General features: G+C 42.3%; 1 protein-coding gene across 1 annotated transcript; it reads right to left on the minus strand.

Moving 5' to 3' along the window:
• Nucleotides 1-80: 80 nt before the first annotated feature.
• LOC139550925 (protein phosphatase 1 regulatory subunit 7) lies at nucleotides 81-15,294 on the minus strand. The gene is made up of 10 exons (XM_071362196.1): nucleotides 15,162-15,294; nucleotides 14,244-14,339; nucleotides 11,461-11,516; nucleotides 11,303-11,368; nucleotides 11,004-11,134; nucleotides 9,248-9,410; nucleotides 4,795-4,911; nucleotides 4,483-4,587; nucleotides 2,263-2,349; nucleotides 81-2,111 (listed from the first exon to the last, which is right to left on the minus strand). Exons 1-10 carry the CDS (start codon nucleotides 15,199-15,201, stop codon nucleotides 1,935-1,937), a joined length of 1,038 nt encoding a protein of 345 aa, XP_071218297.1. The 5' UTR covers nucleotides 15,202-15,294; the 3' UTR covers nucleotides 81-1,934.
• Between the last annotated feature and the right edge of the window lie 4,672 nt (nucleotides 15,295-19,966).

Below are 19,966 nucleotides of genomic sequence, written 5' to 3' on the forward strand. Positions count from 1 at the left end.
ATACAGTGCATGCAATAGTAGCTTTCAATCTATTTCCTAATGTCAGTTTAGTGGTGTAAGCATTTGTGAGGGGAGACATGTAATTTATGTAACTTTATTATTTCATCTTTTATAATACATTCAGTTCAAGAACAGTCTACCAAGCTTAACTAAAAACAAGGCAAAAAATACAAGTGAGTTGTGTGGCATTGTTTTATGAACCCATCTGAGGGACAGGGACTAGTGGGGCAGATACAAAAGTCATGTATAGAACTGCCAACTTGTCTGGCAAAGGGAGGAGTCAATAGTTGAAATTCTATACATTGCATTTTTATCTGTAACATTCTAAAATGTTGCACCCTCTTGAATAAGCCCCAGTTGTATGGGTCACCTTTTGCTCTCCAGGTGGGAATATACATTTTCCCCTAACCACTGATACAGGGTCATTACACTATTAAAGTTCAAATCTGATTGGGGGTACAGAAGGGTTAACTGATCCTAAATCTGTGGTTAGGGGCAAATTCTGAGGCCGTTGGTCCATTGATTAGCAATAGTAAGGTCCTGAGGATTGTGGTTGAAAGTGGTTTACACCACAAACACACTCCATACCTTCACTCAGACACACTCCACTGATCCAGGTCAATATGTCATAGGAGCCCATTTCTGTTCACAAACACGGTTCACTTCGGTTAAACTTTCCCTGTAAGTGTACAACTGTAGGTGACTCCATACATGTATATGCATGGGCTATTGACTTAGAAATATAACAGATTGTCATATTTTTCTTTACATTATCTCAAAACATTTGAGGGACATGGCCTGAAAAGAAAGAAGTGCTGAATACCACCATCACTGAATGTTAGTTGCATTTCACAGCAGCATGATTGACATATGGATTAACAGCTCAGACTGCAGATTCATTTGAATTAGGATGTTGAGTCAGTCTAAGAGAATTTGATTATTTACAATCAAAAGCAGACGATCTCCTGGGGATGTTCACCGAAGGATTACCATTCAAAACAAATATGTTTTATAAGAAATCAATGAAAAAAAACCTGGTCTGTTCCTTCGGGTGACAATGCATTCAGAACATTTGCCTTATTGGCCTGAGACAGACCAGTTTCAGATCGAGCACAAAGAGAGCGCTTCTTTGATGTGACAGGGCGTGAATTAAGTTCAATCCTTCACTTTGAACAAGATACCACGTGCACGAGACAGTGTCTGTAATGCAGCTGCAGTATGCAAGCAGTCCAGTGTTATGATGCTCTAAATATCCCTATGGCAAACACTAAGTATCATACGCCAACATTATATATATTTTTTTACACATTTGATCATTTTATATTCTTTAATATAAAAAAAATAAGACTTTGATATCTGTTGAGTGTAGTAGACCTTCCTAAAAAAAAAAAAGACAAACACTCCCATGACCACTCATCCCCCTCTCCGCCAGGTGCAGTGCAATTTCAATAACAAAGAGAAAACAGCCTGCCTTCTTTTCTTATCATACAGACAAAGGCCAATCAGGCAGGGCAGTCGTTCCCTACTCCACATGCAAAAGGAAAGGGGGGGGCAGTGGGGAAAGATGGGGTCTTTTTGACATCCCTGCAGCCCCCACTCCTCCCAGCCCATTTCCAGTCCAATTCTGGGAATAAATTAATAAGCGTTCACACAATAGCATAGGTCAGGTGGTGAGTGAGTGTGTACATGCGTGCGTGCACGTGTTTGTGTGCGAGAGAGGTTAAGGAGAAAAGTGATGGTCAGAATGTGTGTGTTTAAGTATACGTGTTATACGAAGGGAACCCTTGTCTGTGTGTATCAGTATGTGTCTGTGGTGAATTAGTGCAGTGAGCGGAGATCCATTTTGCAGTTGCAGGGGAAGGACGGTGAGTGGGAGGTGGGGGACACTGAGGTGGGGGTACGAGATGTGTCGTGGCACGGCGGGCGTGGGCCGGTTAGAAGCGGATGAAGGTGGCATCGATCTGGCGTACGGTGGGCAGCGCCAGCATGATCTTCCTGCGGTATTGGGGGTCCTTCTGTAAGGGGTTCCTCTCCAGGTACACCGTCTCCAGGGCTTTGGAGCTCTTCAGCTCATCCAGATCTGACCAGTTCTCTATCTGATTATCATTCATCTGGGGGGGGGGGTAGAGATTTCATATATGACATAACTTCCCAATCTGCAGCCTTGGACATATGTATTTCTCGAACAACTGACAGTGATTTACTTTAAAAAATGACTCATCCATGCTACATCCCTCCTTTCAATCTCTCCTTCCCTCTTACCCAGAATTCCTGTAGGTCTGTTAAATGGCTGATGTTTTCAATTTTCTTCACCCGGTTGGCTGCGATGTCCAGAGTTGTCAGCTTTTTCTGTATATGGACAAATAGCATAAATTGAGTCACTACTTTAAATATTTTCAAGTACTTGCTATTAAACTAGTGTGCAGACATGTTAAGTCATAATTTTACAATAACTACAGTTGAAGTCAGAAGTTAATGTATTTGGCTAAGGTGTATGTAAACTCAGTTTTTCACAATTCCTGACATTTAATCCTAGTAAAAAGTCCCTGTCTTAGGTCAGTTAGGATCACCACTTTATTTTAAGAATGTGAAATGTCAGAATAATAGTAGAGAGAATGATTTATTTCATTTTATTTCTTTCATCACATTCCCAGTGGGTCAGAATTTTACATGCACTCAATTAGTATTTGGTAGCATTGCCTTTAAATTGTTTAACTTGGGTCAAATGTTTTGGGTAGCCTTCCACAATAAGTTGGGTGAATTTTGTCTCATTCCTCCTGACAGAGCTGGTATAACCGAGTCAGGTTTGTAGGCCTCCATGCTCGCACACTTTTTCAATTCTGCCCAAAAATGTTCTATGGGATTGAGGTCAGGGCTTTGTGATGGCCACTCCAATACCTAGACTTTGTTGTCCTTAAGCCATTTTGCCACAACTTTGGAAGTATGCTTGGGGTCATTGTCCATTTGGAAGACCCATTTGCGACCAAGCTTTAACTTCCTGACTGATGTCTTTAGATGTTGCTTCAATATACCCACATATTTTTCCTACCTCATGATCCCATCTATTTTTGAAGTGCACCAGTGCCTCCTGCAGCAAAGCACCCCCACAACATGATGCTGCCACCACCGTGCTTCACGGTTGGGATGGTGTTTTTCGGCTTGTAAGCCTCCCCCTTTTTCCTCCAAACATAACAATGGTCATTATGGCCAAACAGTTCTATTTTTCTATCATCAGACATTTCTCCAAAACTACTATCTTTGTTCCCATGTGCAGTTGCAAACCGTAGTCTGTTTTTATTTTTTTATTGTGGTTTTGGAGCAGTGGCTTCTTCCTTGCTGAGCGGCATTTCAGGTTATGACGATATTGGACTCGTTTTACTGTGGATATAGATACCTTTGTACCCGTTTCCTCCAGCATCTTCACAAGGTCCTTTGCTGTTGTTCTGAGATTGATTTGCACCAAAGTACGTTCATCTCTAGGAGACAGAACGCGTCTCCTTCCTGAGCGGTATGACGGCTGCGTGGTCCCATGGTGTTTATACTTGCGTACTATTGTTTGTACAGATGAACGTGGTACCTTTAGGCATTTGGAAATTGCTCCCAAGGATGAACCAGACTTGTGGAGGTCTACAGTTCTTTTTCTGAGGTCTTGGCTGATTTCTTTGGATTTTCACATGATGTCAAGCAAAGAGGCACTGAGTTTGAAGGTAGGTCTTGAAATACATCCACAGGTACACCTCTAATTGACTCAAATGATCAGAAGCCATGACATCATTTTCTGGAATTTTCCAAGCTGTTTAAAAAGGTACAGTCGACTTAGTGTACATAAACTTCTGACCCACTGGAATTGTGATACAGTGAATTATAAGTGAAATAATCTGTCTGTAGACAATTGTTTGAAGAATGACTTGTGTCATGCACAAAGTAGATGTCCTAACCGACTTGCCAAAACTATAGTTTGTTAACAAAAAACGTGTGGAGTGGTTAAAACGAGTTTTAATGACTCCAACCTAAGTGTATGTAAACTTCCGACTTCAACATGTTCATTTATTTTTCTTTAACTAGGCAAGTCAGTAAAGAACAAATTCTTATTTACAATGACGCCTACAACGGCCAAACACAGACAATGCTGGGCCAATTGGAAGTCCCATAGGGCGGCACACAATCACGGCCGTTTGCCATACAGCCTGGATTCAAACCAGGGTGTCTATAATGACGCCTCTAGCACCGAGATGCAGTGCCTTAGACACCCCCCCACCCCATGTAAATCGCACATTATTATTTTTAGATTAAAAAAAACCAAACATACATTGTATAATCTACCTGCAGTGAAGCCGCTAAACATTTACATCAAGTCATCTAGCAGACTCCCACCACATTACTTCATTAGGGATCCATAAATATTGCATTCCTGCTCTAATTTTATTGGTCGCCATGGCAACGTGCATGGCCCTACAGTTGTGCAGGTTGCCGTTGACTCACGTTGTTCTCCAGGCCCTCGATGACCTCGATGCCATTGTGACTCAGGTAGAGCTCCTTCAGGTTGACCAGACCCTGCAGACCCTCCATCTTGGTGATGCGGTTACTCTGGAGGAAAGACGACAACACAACATCCACTTGTCTTCAATATTGTACCGTCTTCATGAGTAGATGTACTTGCTACTGAGTAGGGTCACTAAACACAAGCATTTGCGTGTTAGGAATGCTGCAGTCTATGACTCGTTGTCCCACTGAACACAAAACTGAAGACTGAGGAAGTCACACACACTATTAAGCCACTGTGTTTTTGTGTACCTGGATGCTAAGGACTGTCAGATTGTGTAGGCCCTCCAGATGCTGAAACTGCGTGATCTTGTTGGTGCCCAGAAACAGACTCGTCAAAGAGGACAGCGAGTCCAAATTCTCAATTACCTGGAAACACACAAAAAGCCACACACACGCGTCAGATCAATCAAGTCTTTGCGGCAACAATGACTCTTTCTGTTCCAAGTGGCTGCCAATTGAGAGACGTGTAGATTTGGAGTAAGCAGAGCATAAGTGTAAAAAAACATTAAGAACACCTTCCTAATATTGAGCTGCACACCACCTCAGAACAGCCTCAATTCATCTGGGTATGGACTCTACAAGGTGTCGAAAGTGTCCCACAGGGACGCTGGCACATGTTGACTCCAATGCTTCCCACAATTGTGTCAAGTTGGCTGAATGTCCTTTAGGTGGTGGACCATTCTTGATACACACGACAAACTGTTGAGCGTGAAAAACCCAACAGCATTGCAGATCTTCACACAAACTGGTGCGCAGGGCACCTACTACCATACCCCATTCAAAAGGCACCTAACTCTTGTGGTCTTGCCCATTCACCCTCTGAATTGTACACAAACAATTCATGTCTCAATTGTCACAAGGCTTAAAAATCCTTCTTTAACCCATCTCCTCCCCTTCGTCTACTCAATCAATCAAGTTTATTTTATATAGCCCTTCGTACATCAGCTAATATCTCGAAGTGCTGTACAAAAAACCCAGCCTAAAACCCCAAACAGCAAGCAATGCAGGTGTAGAAGCACGGTGGCTAGGAAAAACTCCCTAGAAAGGCCAAAACCTAGGAAGAAACCTAGAGAGGAACCAGGCTATGAGGGGTGGCCAGTCCTCTTCTGGCTGTGCCGGGTGGAGATTATAACAGAACATGGCCAAGATGTTCAAAATGTTCATAAATGACAAGCATGGTCAAATAATAATCAGGAATAAATTTCAGTTGGCTTTTCATAGCCGATAATTTAAGAGTTGAAAACAGCAGGTCTGGGACAGGTAGGGGTTCCATAACCGCAGGCAGAACAGTTGAAACTGGGACAGCAGCAAGGCCAGGTGGACTGGGGACAGCTACTCTGAGGTGGATTTAACAAGTGACACCCCTAGAGACTTTTCCCACATTGTAATTGAACAAAGTGCGATTAAATTATCTACAAAATACCCTGTCAAAGTGAAAGATTTATTTAAAAAAATAAATAAAAGTGGAATGAAAAATACGAATATCTTGATTGGATAAGTATTCAACCCCGAGTCAATACATAGAATCACCTTGGGCAGCGATTACAGCTGTGAGTCTTTCTGGGTAAGTCTTAAAGCTTTGCACACCTGGATTGTACAATATTTGCAAATTATTATTTTTACAATTCTTTAAGGTCTGTCAAGTTGGTTGTTGAAGTCTTGCCATAGATTTAAGCCGGTTTAAGTCAACATTTTAATTAGGCCACTCAGGAACATTCAATGTTGGTTTGGGAAGCAACTCCAATTTATTAGGTACACCCATTTAGTACCGTGTCGGACCCTTTGCAGCCAGATCAGCCCGGAATACGTTGGGACACAGCGTTCAAATCGTTGCTCAATTGGTATCAAGGGACTTAACTTGTGCCAGGAAAACATTCCACACACCAATTCACCACAGCCACGAGCCTGTACCGTTGACAACAGGCAGGATGGGTCCATGGACTCATGCTGCTTACACCAAATCTTGACTCTCGCATCTGCATGTCGCAAAACAAACCGGGATTCGTCGGACCAGGAGATGTTTTTCCACTCAAATTGTCCAGTGTTGGTCATCGCGTGCCCACTGGAGCCCCTTCTTCCTGTTTTTAGCTGACAGGAGTTGAACCCGGTGTGGTCGTAACAGCCCATCCGTGACAAGGTTCAACAAGTTGTGCAAGCCGAGATGCCGTTCTACACACCACTGTTGAGCTGTGTTTGCCCACAGGACCGCCGCTGACTGGATGTTTGTGTTGCACTATTCTCGGCAAACCCTCGACATTGTCGTGCATGAAAAGCCCAGAAGTGCGGCCGTTTGAGATACTGGATCCTGCGGGCCTGGCACCGATGATCATACCACGTTCAAAGTCGCTTAGGTCATTCGTTTTGCCAATTCTAACGTTCGATTGCAAGCCATGGCCACGTGACTATAGGAGCAATCAATTTTCGTGAACGAGGTGGTGTACCGAATAAAACCAGGCCACAGTGTAAATTTGGCCATGTGTTTTAGGCTATTGTCCTACTGAAAAGTTGAATTAATCGCCCAGTGTCTGTTGGAAAGCAGACCGAACCAAGATTTTCCTCTAGGATTTTGCCTGTGCTTAGCTCTATTCCATTGCTTTTTATCATAAAACACTCTCCAGTCCTTGCCGATGACATGCATACCCATAACATGATTCAGCCACCACGATGGAAAATATAAAGACTGGTGCTAAGGGATGTGCCCCAAACATGACGCTTTGTATTCAGGACATGAAGTTAATTTCTTTGCCACATTTCTTGCAGTTTAGTGCCTTATTGTAAAAAGGATGCATGTTTTAGAATATTTTTTTCTTTTTACTCATTTAGATTAGTATTGTGGAGTAACTACAATGTTGTTGAACCATCATCAATTTTGTCCTATCACAGCCATTAAACTCAGCCATTCTGTTTTAAAAGTCACCATTGGCCTCATGGTGAAATCCCTAAGCGGTTTCCTTCCGTTACGGCAACTGAGTTAGGAAGGATGCCATCCGAAGTGTAATTAATAACTTACATGCTCAAAGGGGATATTTAAATGTTAAGCTTTTACAAAAAAAGCAGACAAGTCACATAATAAGTAGCATGGACTCTATGTGCAATAAGTGTTTTACATGATTTTTGACTGACTACCTCATCTCTGTACCCCACACATACAGATAATTGTAAGGTCCCTCAGTCGAGCAGTAAAATTCAACCAAAGACCAGGGAGGTTTTCCAATGCCTCACAACATTGCACACATTGAACGTCCTGTTCAGCATGGTGAAGTTATTCATTACACTTTGGGTGGTGAATCAATACACCCAGTCACTACAAAGATACAGGTGTCCTTCCTAACTCAGTTGCAGGAGAGGAAGGAAACCGCTCAGGGATTTCACCATGAGGCCAATGGTGACTTTAAAACAGAATGGCTGAGTTTAATGGCTTTGATAAGAGAATAATAGAGGACAGATCAACAACATTGTACTTACTCCACAATACTAACCTAATTGACAGAGTAAAAAGAATGAAGCGGAATAAAACATTCCAAAACATGCATTCTGTTTGCAATAAGGCACTAAAGTAAAACTGCAAAAAATGTGGCAAAGAAATTAACTTTATGTCCTGAATACAAAGCGCTATGTTTGGGGCAAATCCACAACACATCACTGAGTACCACACTTCATATTCAATCCCACCGCTGTCAATTGTTTTGGGGTGGCAGGTAGCCTAGTGGTTAGAGCGTAGGGCCAGTAACCAAAAGTTTGCTGGATCGAATCCCCGAGCTGACAAGGTAAAAATCTGTCGTTCTGCCAATGAACAAGTGTTCACTGTTCCCCGGTAGGCCGTCATTGTAAATAAGAATTTGTTCTTAATTGACTTGCCTAGTTAAATAAAATAAAATAAAATATTTTAATATATATTTTGAAGCATGGTGGTGGCTGCATTATGTTATGGGTATGCTTGTCATTGGCAAGGACTAGGGAGTTTATGATAAAATAAACGGAATAGATCTAAGCACAGGCAAACTCCTAGAGTAAAATCTGGTTCAGTCTGCTTTCCAACAGACACTGGGAGATGAGTTCACCTTTCAGCAGGACAACCTAAAGTACAAGGCTAAATATACACTGGAGTTGCTTACCAAGACCACATTGAATGTTCCTGAGTGGCCTAGTTACAGTTTTGCCATATGTATTCCTAACATGTATTGACTACTTATCTAAATCAAGATATATTAGTGTTCTATTTTTCATGATTTCTTTACAATTGTTACAATCGTGTAGATCATTGACCAAAACAAAATACAATTAAATACCACTTTGTAACAGAAAATGTGGAAGAAGTCAAGGGGTGTGAATGCGTTCTAAAGGCACTGTACATTTTAAAAGCTGATGGAGATTTGCAGAAAGAACGGACAGAGAGAAGCAGGTGAGTAATGGCTGGTAGGGGATGCGGCGGGAAGATCACAGCTGTCACATGATTATTGGATGAGGCACTCATTGTGATATGACATCACACTGTGTTTGATATTCTATTTGTAGAACACAGAGATGCATTCTGTGCTTAGTCAACGATTTTGATATGACAAAAAGACCAACAGTATTTCCCCCCCCAAAACTGTGAATAATCGCCAAAAAGCAATGAGTTTTCATCTCTGCATACAAATTCTAAGCATATGTAATTGGTCGCACATGCCCTGTAACCCCTGACCCTTGGCCTCTGTCTCACCCGTATGCGGTTAGAGCCCAGCTCCAGCATCTCCAGGCCGGTGAGATGGTCCAAGTTGGCGATGTGACTGATCTTGTTGTGCAGCAGGAATAGCTTCTTCAGCCCCGTCAGACGCTCCAGACCCTCCACCTTCCTCAGCAGATTGAAGGACACGTCCAGCTGGCTGGAGATCAGAGTCAAAATACATTCAGGTTTAATTCAACTTTACAGAGGAAACATTTTGTGCAAAATAGCACATGGAGTAACAAAGTTAATTCAGTTCTGTCAGTGTAACTGAGAAGAGGAATGCACTTAATGGTTAGTAAAAGCTGGTCATCGAGGCAACTGCAAGGTCAGCTGATAGGAAGGGAAACACTGGTGTGTATGCATGCATTTATGTACAGTACCAGTCAAAAATTTGGACAAACCTACATTGTAGAATAATAGTGAAGACACCAGAACTATGAAATAACACATACTGAATCATGTAGTAACCTAACAAGTGTTAAATCAGAATATATTTGAGATTCTTCAAAGTAGACACCCTTTGCCTTGATGACAGCTTTAAAACACTCTTGGCATTCTCTCTCAACCAGCTTCGTGAGGAATGCTTTTCCAACTGTCTTGAAGGAGTTCCCACATATGCTGAGCACTTGTTGGCTGATTTTCCTTCACTCTGCAGTCCAACTCATCCCAAACCATCTCAATTGGGTTGAGGTCAGGTGATTGTGGAGGCCAGATCATCTGATGCAGCATTCCATCACTCTCCTTTTTGGTCAAATAGTCCTTACACACCCTGGAGGTGTATTTTGGGTCATTGTTTCACTAAGCGCAAACTAAATGGGATGGCGTATCGCTGCAGAATGCTGTGGTAGCCATGCTGGTTAAGTGTGCTTTGAATTCTAAATAAATCCCAGACAGTGTCACCACAAAAGCACCACACACCATCACACCTCCTCCTCGATGTTTCACGGTGGGAACCACACGAGATAATTCGTTCACACGGGGGTTGGAACCAAAAATCTCAAATTTGGACTCAGACCAAAGGACAGATTTCCACTGGTCTAACGTCCATTGCTCATGTTTCTTGGCCCAAGCAAGTCTCTTCTTCTTGGTGTCCTTTAGTAGTGGTTTCTTTGCAGCAATTGGACTATGAAGGACAGATTCACGCAGTCCCCTCTGACCAGTTGATGTTGAGATGTCTGTTACTTGAACTCTGAAGCATTTATTTGGGCTGCAATTTCTGAGGAACTTATCCTCTGCAGCAGAGGTAACTCTGGGTCTTCCTTTCCTGTGGCGGTCCTTCATCATAGCGCTTGATGGTTTTTGCGACTGCAACTGAAGAAACTTTCAAAGTTCTTGAAATTTTCAGGATTGAATGACCTTCATGTCTTAAAGTAATGACGGACTGTCGTTTCTCTTTGCTTATTTGAGCTGTTCTTGGCATAATATAGACTTGGTATTTTACCAAATAGAGCTATCTTCTGTATACCACCCCTATCATGTCACAACACAACTGATTGGCTCAAACGCATTAAGGAAAGAAATTCCACAAATTAACAAGGCACAACTGTTAATTGAAATACATTCCAGGTGACTACCTCATTAAGCTGATTGAGAGAATGCCAAGAGGGTGCAAAGCTGTCAAGGCAAAGGGTGGCCATTTTGATTTCTTCAGTATTATTCTGCAACGTAGAAAATAGTAAAAATAAAGAAAAACCCTGGAATGAGTAGGTGTGTCTACACTTTTGACTGGTACTGTATGGGTCAGACTCACTCCAGTTCTGTGAGGGTCTGCAGGTTCTCAAGTTTGCGGATTTGGTTGTCGTAGAGATCCAGCTCCTTCAGAGTCACTAACGTCTCCAGGTTCTCAATGTTTTTGATCAGGTTCTGCCTTAGAGAGAGCGTCTGGAGACACGCAAACATTTAGCATTAGTTAATCTAGTCATTCTGTTTGTGCAGACAGTCTCCTTTACTCCAGAGTGATTGTCATCTTTGTTTTCTATAAATAGCATTATGATGTTTTTAAAAATAATACTGTATGGGTGAAGGTCTGACAGTAGTCAACCTACTGACCTTAGCCTTCCTCAACACCTCCAATCCCTCAATCTTCCCAATCCTACAGTGGACAAGATCAACATCCTGTGAAGAGAGGTAGGTGTGTTAGGTAGAGAACTAAATTGGAACAACATTTATAATTGTTATGGCAACACTAATTCCCATCCCTCCATCACCTCTTCGTCTGGGTCCAAGGTTATGGTATCCATATCAACGGGAGACTCTTCTTTAACTGTGTACAAAGAGAAAGACATTTCAAGAAGTGATTTGTAACACAGCATCTAGGCCTAACTAGGAGTAGCATGTACTAGCTACAACAGTACAAAATGTTCTCAAATCAAATTGTATTCGTCACATGCGTCTAATACAACAGTGAAATGCTTACTTACAAGCCCCCAACCAACATTGTAGTTTAAAAAAATATACACATAAGATTAAGATGAAAGTAACAACTAATTAAAGCGCAGCAGTAAAACAATAGCAAAACTATATACAGGGCGGTACCAGTACAGAGTCAATGTGCGGGGTCACCAGTTAGTTGAGGTAGTATGTACATGTAGGTAGAGTTATTGAAGTGACTATGTATAGATGACAACAGAGTAGAAGCGGTGTAAAGAGGGGGTGGGGGAGCAATGCAAAAAGTCGGAGTAGCAATTTGATTAGGTGTTCAGCAGACTTATGGCTTGGGAGTAGAAGCTGTTTAGAAGCCTCTTGGACCTAGACTTTGAGCTCCGGTACCGCTGCCATGCGGTAGCAGAGAGGACAGTCTATGACGACTAGGGTGGCTGGAGTCGTTGACAACTTGTAGGGCCTTCCTCTGACACCGCTTGGTATAGAGGTCCTGGATGGCAAGAAGCTTGGCCCCAGTGACGTACTGGGCCGTACGCACTACCCTCTGTAGTGCCTTGCGGTCGGTGCTTGGACCATGTTAGTTTGTTGGTGAAGTGGACACCAAGGAACTTGAAGCTCTCAACCTGCCCCAATACAGCCCCGCCGATGAGAATGGGGGCGTGCTCGGTCCTCTTTTTTCCTGTAGTCCACAATCATCTCCTTTGTCTTGATCATATTGAGGGAGAGGTTGTTGTCCTAGCACCACATGGCCAGGTCTCTGACCTCCTCCCTATAGGGTGTCTCGTCATTGTCGGTGATCGGGCCTCCCACTGTTGTCATCTGCAAATTGAATGGTGTTGGAGTCGTGCAGTCATGAGTGAACAGGGAGTACAGGAGGGGACAAAACACACACACCTGAGGGGCCCCTGTGTTGAGGATCAGCGTGGCAGGATGTTACCTACCATTACCACCTGTGAGGAAGTCCAGGATCCAGTTGCAGAGGGAGGTGTTTAGTCCCAGGGTCCTTAGCTTATTGATGAGCTTTGAGGGCACTATAGTGTTGAACACTGAGCTGTAGTCAATGAATAGCATTCTCACATAGGTGTTCCTTTTGTCCAGGTGGGAAAGGGCAGTGTGGAGTGCAATAGAGATTGCATCATCTGTGGATCTGTTGGGGTGGTATGCAAATTGGAGTGGGTCTAGGGTTTCTGGGATAATGGTGTTGATGTGAGCCATGACCTGCCTTTCAAAGCACTTCATGGCTACAGACGTGAGTGCTACGGGTCAGTAGTCATTTAGGCAGGTTAACTTAGTGTTCTTGGGCACAGGGACTATGGTGGTCTGCTTGAAACATGTTGGTATTACAGACTCAGACAGGGAGAAGTTGAACATGTCAGTGAAGACACTTGCCAGTTGGTCAGCGCATGCTCGGAGTACACGTCCTGGTAATCCGTCTGGCACTGCGGCCTGTTTAAAGGTCTTACTCACATCGGCTGCGGAGAGTGTGATTGTACAGTCGTCCGGAACAGATGGTGCTCTTATGCATGTTTCAGTGTTATTTGCCTCGAAGCGGGCATAGAAGTTCATCTTGGGCAGGTCGTGGTTGTTCTCAACTGGCCTACCTGGTTAAATAAAATATAAAAATAATTTTGCTTGTCTGGTATGCTCGTGTCACTGGGCAGCTCTCGGCTGTGCTTCCCTTTGTAGTCTGTAATGGTTTGCAAGCCCTGCCACATCTGACGAGCGTCAGAGCCAGTGTAGTACGATGCGATCTTAGTCCTGTATTGACCCTTTGCCCGCTTGATGGTTTGTCTGAGGGCATAGTGGGATTTCCTATTAACTTCAGGGTAATTTTTTATTTCACCAGGTAGGCCAGTTGAGAACAAGTTCTCATTTACAACTGTGACCTGGCTAAGATAAAGCAAAGCGACACAAACAACAGAGTTACACATGGAATAAACAAACGTACAGTCAATAACACAATGGGTTAGAGTCCCACTCCTTGAAAGCGGCAGCTCTAGCCTTTAGCTCAGTGCTGATGCTGCCTGTAATCCGTGGCTTCTGGTTGGGCTATGTACGTACGGCCACTGTGGGGACGATGTCGTCGATGCACTTATTGATGAAGCCAATGACTGATGTGGTGTACTCCTCAATGCCATCGGAGGAATCCCAGAACATATTCCACTCTGTGCTAGCAAAACAGTCCTGTAGCTTAAAATCTGCTTCATCTGACCAATTTTTTATTGATCTAGTCACTGATGCTTCCTGCTTTCAGTCAGATTCACATCTAAATATTTTTTTTTAGTTTGTGCCAACTGAGCATGACTTGACACTATACCTGAGTATAACCTTACCCTGTATACTTGCATAACATAATAATAATATTTAATTTGCAGAGCGCATTTCCCACATTCAATTCACATAAGGTAGCAAACAAAAACAGCATTGATTCATAAACAAGTAGAAAATAAAGTCACAATACATCAATACATTACCTACTAATGCAAAAGAGACTTCATGCAAATTAAGTGATCAACCATTAATAGCTAGCTTGCATAGGTAGGTTCTCAGTTAAGTTTTAAATTAGGAAATTGAAGCTGCCTCCTTGACATGTACAGGTAGGCCCCACCTGTGGCAGGAGGCTGGTTCAGGTCTACCTCCCCGTTGATGCTCTTCCTCCTGGTATCATCATCTCCTGACTCCTCTGACTCTCCCTTCCGATCCACTGCACACAGAACAGATGGGAAGGAACAGCCTGGGTCAGTTCAATGTAGTTTGAACATTATCACAGTTGTAGCTATGGATGAGTCATGAAAACTAAAGCGCCCATGTAGCAGGCTCACATGATCTGCCCTGCTTTTCTATGGATGGCTGTCTGCAAACTACTGCTAGCTGATCAGTAGCATGTTCATAAGTAGAAACGTGTTCATACTTAGCTAAACCTTGTTTTGAAGTTAGCTATATACAGTAGCTAGTAAGGTTATTTTCGTATGTGTCTGTCTAACAGTTTGATTTTAGATGTTGGAAGAATCCGACAATATTGAAAGCAACATTTCCACGCTAGCTGACTGGCCAGCAAGGGCCGACCAACCAGCTAGTAGAGTAGCTTGATAGACCAATCACCATGAGATGTTCCCACTTCAACTACACTCAGTTGCTAGGCTAACTTGCTTTAAGTGGACGAGTCGGTCAATATTTGTTAAATAGCTAATGTTAGCTAACTACAAAAAAACATAGGATGACATTTACCTAGGTACAGAAAAAACATGTTAGCTAGTAATAGTAGCTAGATAAATGCTAGCGAACGTAAACAACTTATTATTGAATGACATCGCCACCAGTGGCAGTGGCAGTAGCTAGCTAACAAACAAGCTAGCTAACAACATTAGCTAGATAGCATGTCCACGGAGGGAAGGGCAAAGCAGCACAAAATAACATCCCCTGCAGCATGCAGTTGTGGGGGGGTTCAATAATAAATAGGTAAATATATATTTAACCACCCTCATGAAAAACTATTTGTGATGCAATATTTTAAATTATCACTCACCTTCCATCTCTTGAGGCTCTCCAACAGACAGGGTAGCCATATTTGTTTCCCGATAACTCTGCCCTTTTTCATTGACAATCTCCTCAGCCAATCAGGAGGCTGCATGTTTGGTGCGGGCTCTGCCTTCAAAAGGGGTGCGTCACTGACCACAATAGATAATTTATCCCTTTGTTAGCGATATTCAAGATCACATTTGAATCCCGAAAATATAAAGAGAGACAAAACATGAATGTTTAACATGGAAAATATAAGAACTGCGACACTATCATAAAGAGCAGTTTAGTTGCACTTTTTGACCACAGGATGGTGCCAATCACACATATTCCTGCACAGCAGCACGCCACAATCACACCTGCACAAGAGGACATAAATAGCCCTTCAACAAGGGCAGATAAATAAAATAAGAATAGAGTGTTCAAGGGACGGTCATCCATAACCAGAAACATACTATAGGTGGATGGTGTATATTTTCAAAACAATGAGTTGATGTACTTAATCTACTTCCCTAGTAGGTGTCATGAATTTCCTTTCATTAATCTGATGAATGTTATTTACCTAATCAACTAACTATGTTTAATTGTTACCGATTAAATTAATCATGTAACAATTAACTCATTAGGAATTTGGGGCACCACGAGAGCAATTGTTTAAAGAGTTACCCGAATTAAATCACGTCCATCAAAGAGTCAAAACAGTTCATCCTAACCTCGTATCATATCATCATTCTGAACAGTCGTAATCTCTTGCATCTGCGATAAACCCAGCCTTATGTATGATTCAGTACTACACATATTGGTTTAGTTATTTATTTACTAGCTAACTAAATGATAACACAGGATAAACATACACACATAATACATTAGAAACAGGTCCCTAGCGGACTGACACAATATGGTGGCTTTTTATAAAAGACATGGAGAGGGCGAGAGAGGGACAGAGACATAATACTTTGGTACATTTATAAACTACTCTCACAGTAATCATATACTTTGCACATGAACCGCCGCCCGTTTGGAGTAAGCCAAGCCTTCTTTGAAAGGGTTTGGTTGGGCCTTTCCACGGCACGCTTGTAATGCTCTGATTGTCCAAAAGCCCCCCCCCCCCCAGTCTCTTCTACTGTTGCTCTCCTCTGCCGTCGCCTGGAATCCAGCGACCCGTCATGTAGTCCTGAACAGAACAGAGCGCACTCTGCTTCCATTTGCTCTGGAAGATGATTATTTGAAGATAGGCTAGCCAGCCGTGTCGATGGTTCCCATTGGGTGATGAGAGTAGTAGAATACGGTGATTCGAGAAGAGTTGTAGAACAGGATGGTTTGAAGAGTAGTAGAATGGTCCCACTTCAATTCGCTTTTCTAAAAACTTTACTTAGGACAGCTAATCAGCCGTATCAGTGATTGTCCGTGAAGTGATATTATTGTCTCTACCTCGTGTTGAGATTTCAGCGTTCAAACCACTTTGGACGTGACCTGTAGCTACACCCCTCTCTGGTCTGAATGTTAATTTCTTTACCAATCCTTTTATGCACTCTGGTCGAAAGGGACTGTTCCGTCAGGCTGACACACTCTGATCTCACTCGGGGCGTGGCTACTTACTGTGCAAAGTTTATAGAAAACAAATGATCTCTTATGGCTACAAAAATCACATCCCTATCTTAACAAAAACACGTTCATCCTTTTCATATTTCATGCACAACGTAAAGGATGGAGACTTCGTACATGTAGTGTATATACTTTCAAGTTACAGTATTTCCTTCAAGTTACAGTATTTCCTCTATAATATTTTTAATGACATCACAAAATAACCAACAATACGACAATAGTTTTCCATCGCTCGCCTCTAACCATTCCCCACGTTTGCTGTGAGAAATATTGTTCCAGTATTCGCTTTAGAATGTCTCTGGAGACAGAGTGCATTCCTTTGTGAATTTGGAGAGGGAGACCCTAGATCTACTCTTTTTTAATTTACAACAGGGTGTGAGGCTGGTTTTCCATATGAAGTAAACTACACAGAGTGAGACCAAGACGCTGCTGTTCTTGTTATCTTGACACAGATCTTTACGCCCCAAACAATATTCCCCTCCATTGCGTACCAGGCTTTATAGGCCCTCTTCAGACACACTGCTGGAGGAAGATGGTAGCTACATCCTGGACTCAGGGGTAGACATAACATAGTAAACGTAAATCATCTGTCTCCCTCCATTTAGTTTGATATATTACATTTCGTATGGTATGTATTCATTTGTAGACATCCATTTTCCATTTCGTGTGATATGTTACGAATGACAATTTGTATGATATTTTACAAATTGGAATTCGTACCATATGTTACAAATATTGCATCCTATATGTTACAAATTATAATTTGTTGTGGCTAACGTTAGCAAGGTGGCTATGTGACTAACGTTAATTAGGGTAGGGGTTAGTGGTTAAGGTTAGGGTTAACAGTTAAGTTTGAAGTTAGTGTTAGGAGTTAGGAGTTAGGGTTAGGCATTAAGATTAGGGTTAGGGGAAGTGTTAGTTAACATGCTAAGTAGTTGTGCTAAGTAGCTGTTAGCCAGCCTGCCAGCTTAGTGGAGTCTGCCACTAGCACAGTCAGTGTAGTCAGCTCAGCTATCCCCATTGAGACTGTGTCTGTGCCTCGACCTAGGTTGGGCAAAACTAAACATGGCGGTGTTCGCCTTAGCAATCTCACTAGAATAAAGACCTCCTCCATTCCTGCCATTATTGAAAGAGATCGTGATACCTCACATCTCAAAATAGGGCTACTTAATGTTAGATCCCTCACTTCAAAGGCAGTTATAGTCAATGAATTTATCACTGATCATAATCTTGATGTGATTGGCCTGACTGAAACATGGCTTAAGCCTGATGAATTTACTGTGTTAAATGAGGCCTCACCCCCTGGTTACACTAGTGACCATATCCCCCGTGCATCCCGCAAAGGCGGAGGTGTTGCTAACATTTACGATAGCAAATTTAAATTTACCAAAAATAAAATGACGTTTTCGTCTTTTGAGCTTCTGGTCATGAAATTTATGCAGCCTACTCAATCACTTTTTATAGCTACTGTTTACAGGCCTCCTGGGCCATATACAGCGTTCCTCACTGAGTTCCCTGAATTCCTATCGGACCTTGTAGTCATAGCAGATAATATTCAAATTTTTGGTGATTTTAATATTCACATGGAAAAGTCCACAGACCCACTCCAAAAGGCTTTCGGAGCCATCATCGACTCAGTGGGTTTTGGCCAACATTTTTCTGGACCTACTCACTGCCACAGTCATACTCTGGACCTAGTTTTGTCCCATGGAATAAATGTTGTGGATCTTAATGTTTTTCCTCATAATCCTGGACTATCGGACCACCATTTATTACGTTTGCAATCGCAACAAATAATCTGCTCAGACCCCAACCAAGGAGCATCAAAAGTCGTGCTATAAATTCTCAGACAACCCAAAGATTCCTTGATGCCCTTCCAGACTCCCTCTGCCTACCCAAGGACGTCAGAGGACAAAAATCAGTTAACCACCTAACTGAGGAATTCAATTTAACCTTGCGCAATACCCTAGATGCAGTTGCACTCCTAAAACTAAAAACATTTGTCATAAGAAACTAGCTCCCTGGTATACAGACAATACCCGAGCTCTGAAGCGAGCTTCCAGAAAATTGGAACGGAAATGGCGCCACACCAAACTGGAAGTCTTCCGACTAGCTAGGAAAGACAGTACCGTGCAGTATCGAAGAGCCCTCACTGCTGCTCGATCATCCTATTTTTCCAACTTAATTGAGGAAAATAAGAACAATCCAAAATGTCTTTTTGGTACTGTAGCAAAGCTAACTAAAAAGCAGCATTCCCCAAGAGGGGATGGCTTTCACTTCAGCAGTAATAAATTCATGAATTTCTTTGAGGAAAAGATCATGATCATTAGAAAGCAAATTACGGACTCCTCTTTAAATCTGCGTATTCCTCCAAAGCTCAGTTGTCCTGAGTCTGCACAACTCTGCCAGGACCTAGGATCAAAAGAGACACTTAAGTGTTTTGGTACTATATCTCGACACAATGATGAAAATAATCATGGCCTCTAAACCTTCAAGCTGCATACTGGACCCTATTCCAACTAAACTACTGAAAGAGCTGCTTCCTGTGCTTGGCCCTCCTATGTTGAACATAATAAACGTCTCTCTATCCACCAGATGTGTACCAAACTCACTAAAAGTGGCAGTAATAAAGTCTCTCTTGAAAAAGCCAAACCTTGACCCAGAAAATATTTTAAAAACTATCGGCCTATATCGAATCTTCCATTCCTCTCAATTTTTTTTGAAAAAGCTGTTGCGCAGCAACTCACTGCCTTCCCGAAGACAAACAATGTATACGAAATGCTTCAGTCTGGTTTTAGACCCCATCATAGCACTGAGACTGCACTTGTGAAGGTGGTAAATGACCTTTTAATGGCGTCAGACCGAGGCTCTGCATCTGTCCTCGTGCTCCTAGACCTTAGTGCTGCTTTTGATACCATCAATCACCACATTCTTTTGGAGAGATTGGAAACCCAAATTGGTCTACACGGACAAGTTCTGGCCTGGTTTAGATCTTATCTGTCGGAAAGATATCAGTTTGTCTCTGTGAATAGTTTGTCCTCTGACAAATCAACTGTAAATTTCGGTGTTCCTCAAGGTTCCGTTGTAGGACCACTATTGTTTTCACTATATATTTTACCTCTTGGGGATGTCATTCGAAAACATAATGTTAACTTTCACTTCTATGCGGATGACACACAGCTGTACATTTCAATGAAACATTGTGAA

This window comes from Salvelinus alpinus, chromosome 23 (assembly GCF_045679555.1).
Source record: "Salvelinus alpinus chromosome 23, SLU_Salpinus.1, whole genome shotgun sequence".
NCBI lineage: Eukaryota > Metazoa > Chordata > Actinopteri > Salmoniformes > Salmonidae > Salvelinus > Salvelinus alpinus.

Bases quoted from the DNA above. Each gene is read 5' to 3' on its own strand.
- LOC139550925 (XM_071362196.1), bottom strand. From the start codon at position 15,201: ATGGCTACCCTGTCTGTTGGAGAGCCTCAAGAGATGGAAG. The intron at 14,340-15,161 runs GTGAGTGATAAT...TTCTGTGTGCAG, and splicing joins AGAGCCTCAAGAGATGGAAG to TGGATCGGAAGGGAGAGTCA. The intron at 4,912-9,247 runs GTGAGACAGAGG...GTGTGTTTCCAG, and splicing joins TGGGCTCTAACCGCATACGG to GTAATTGAGAATTTGGACTC.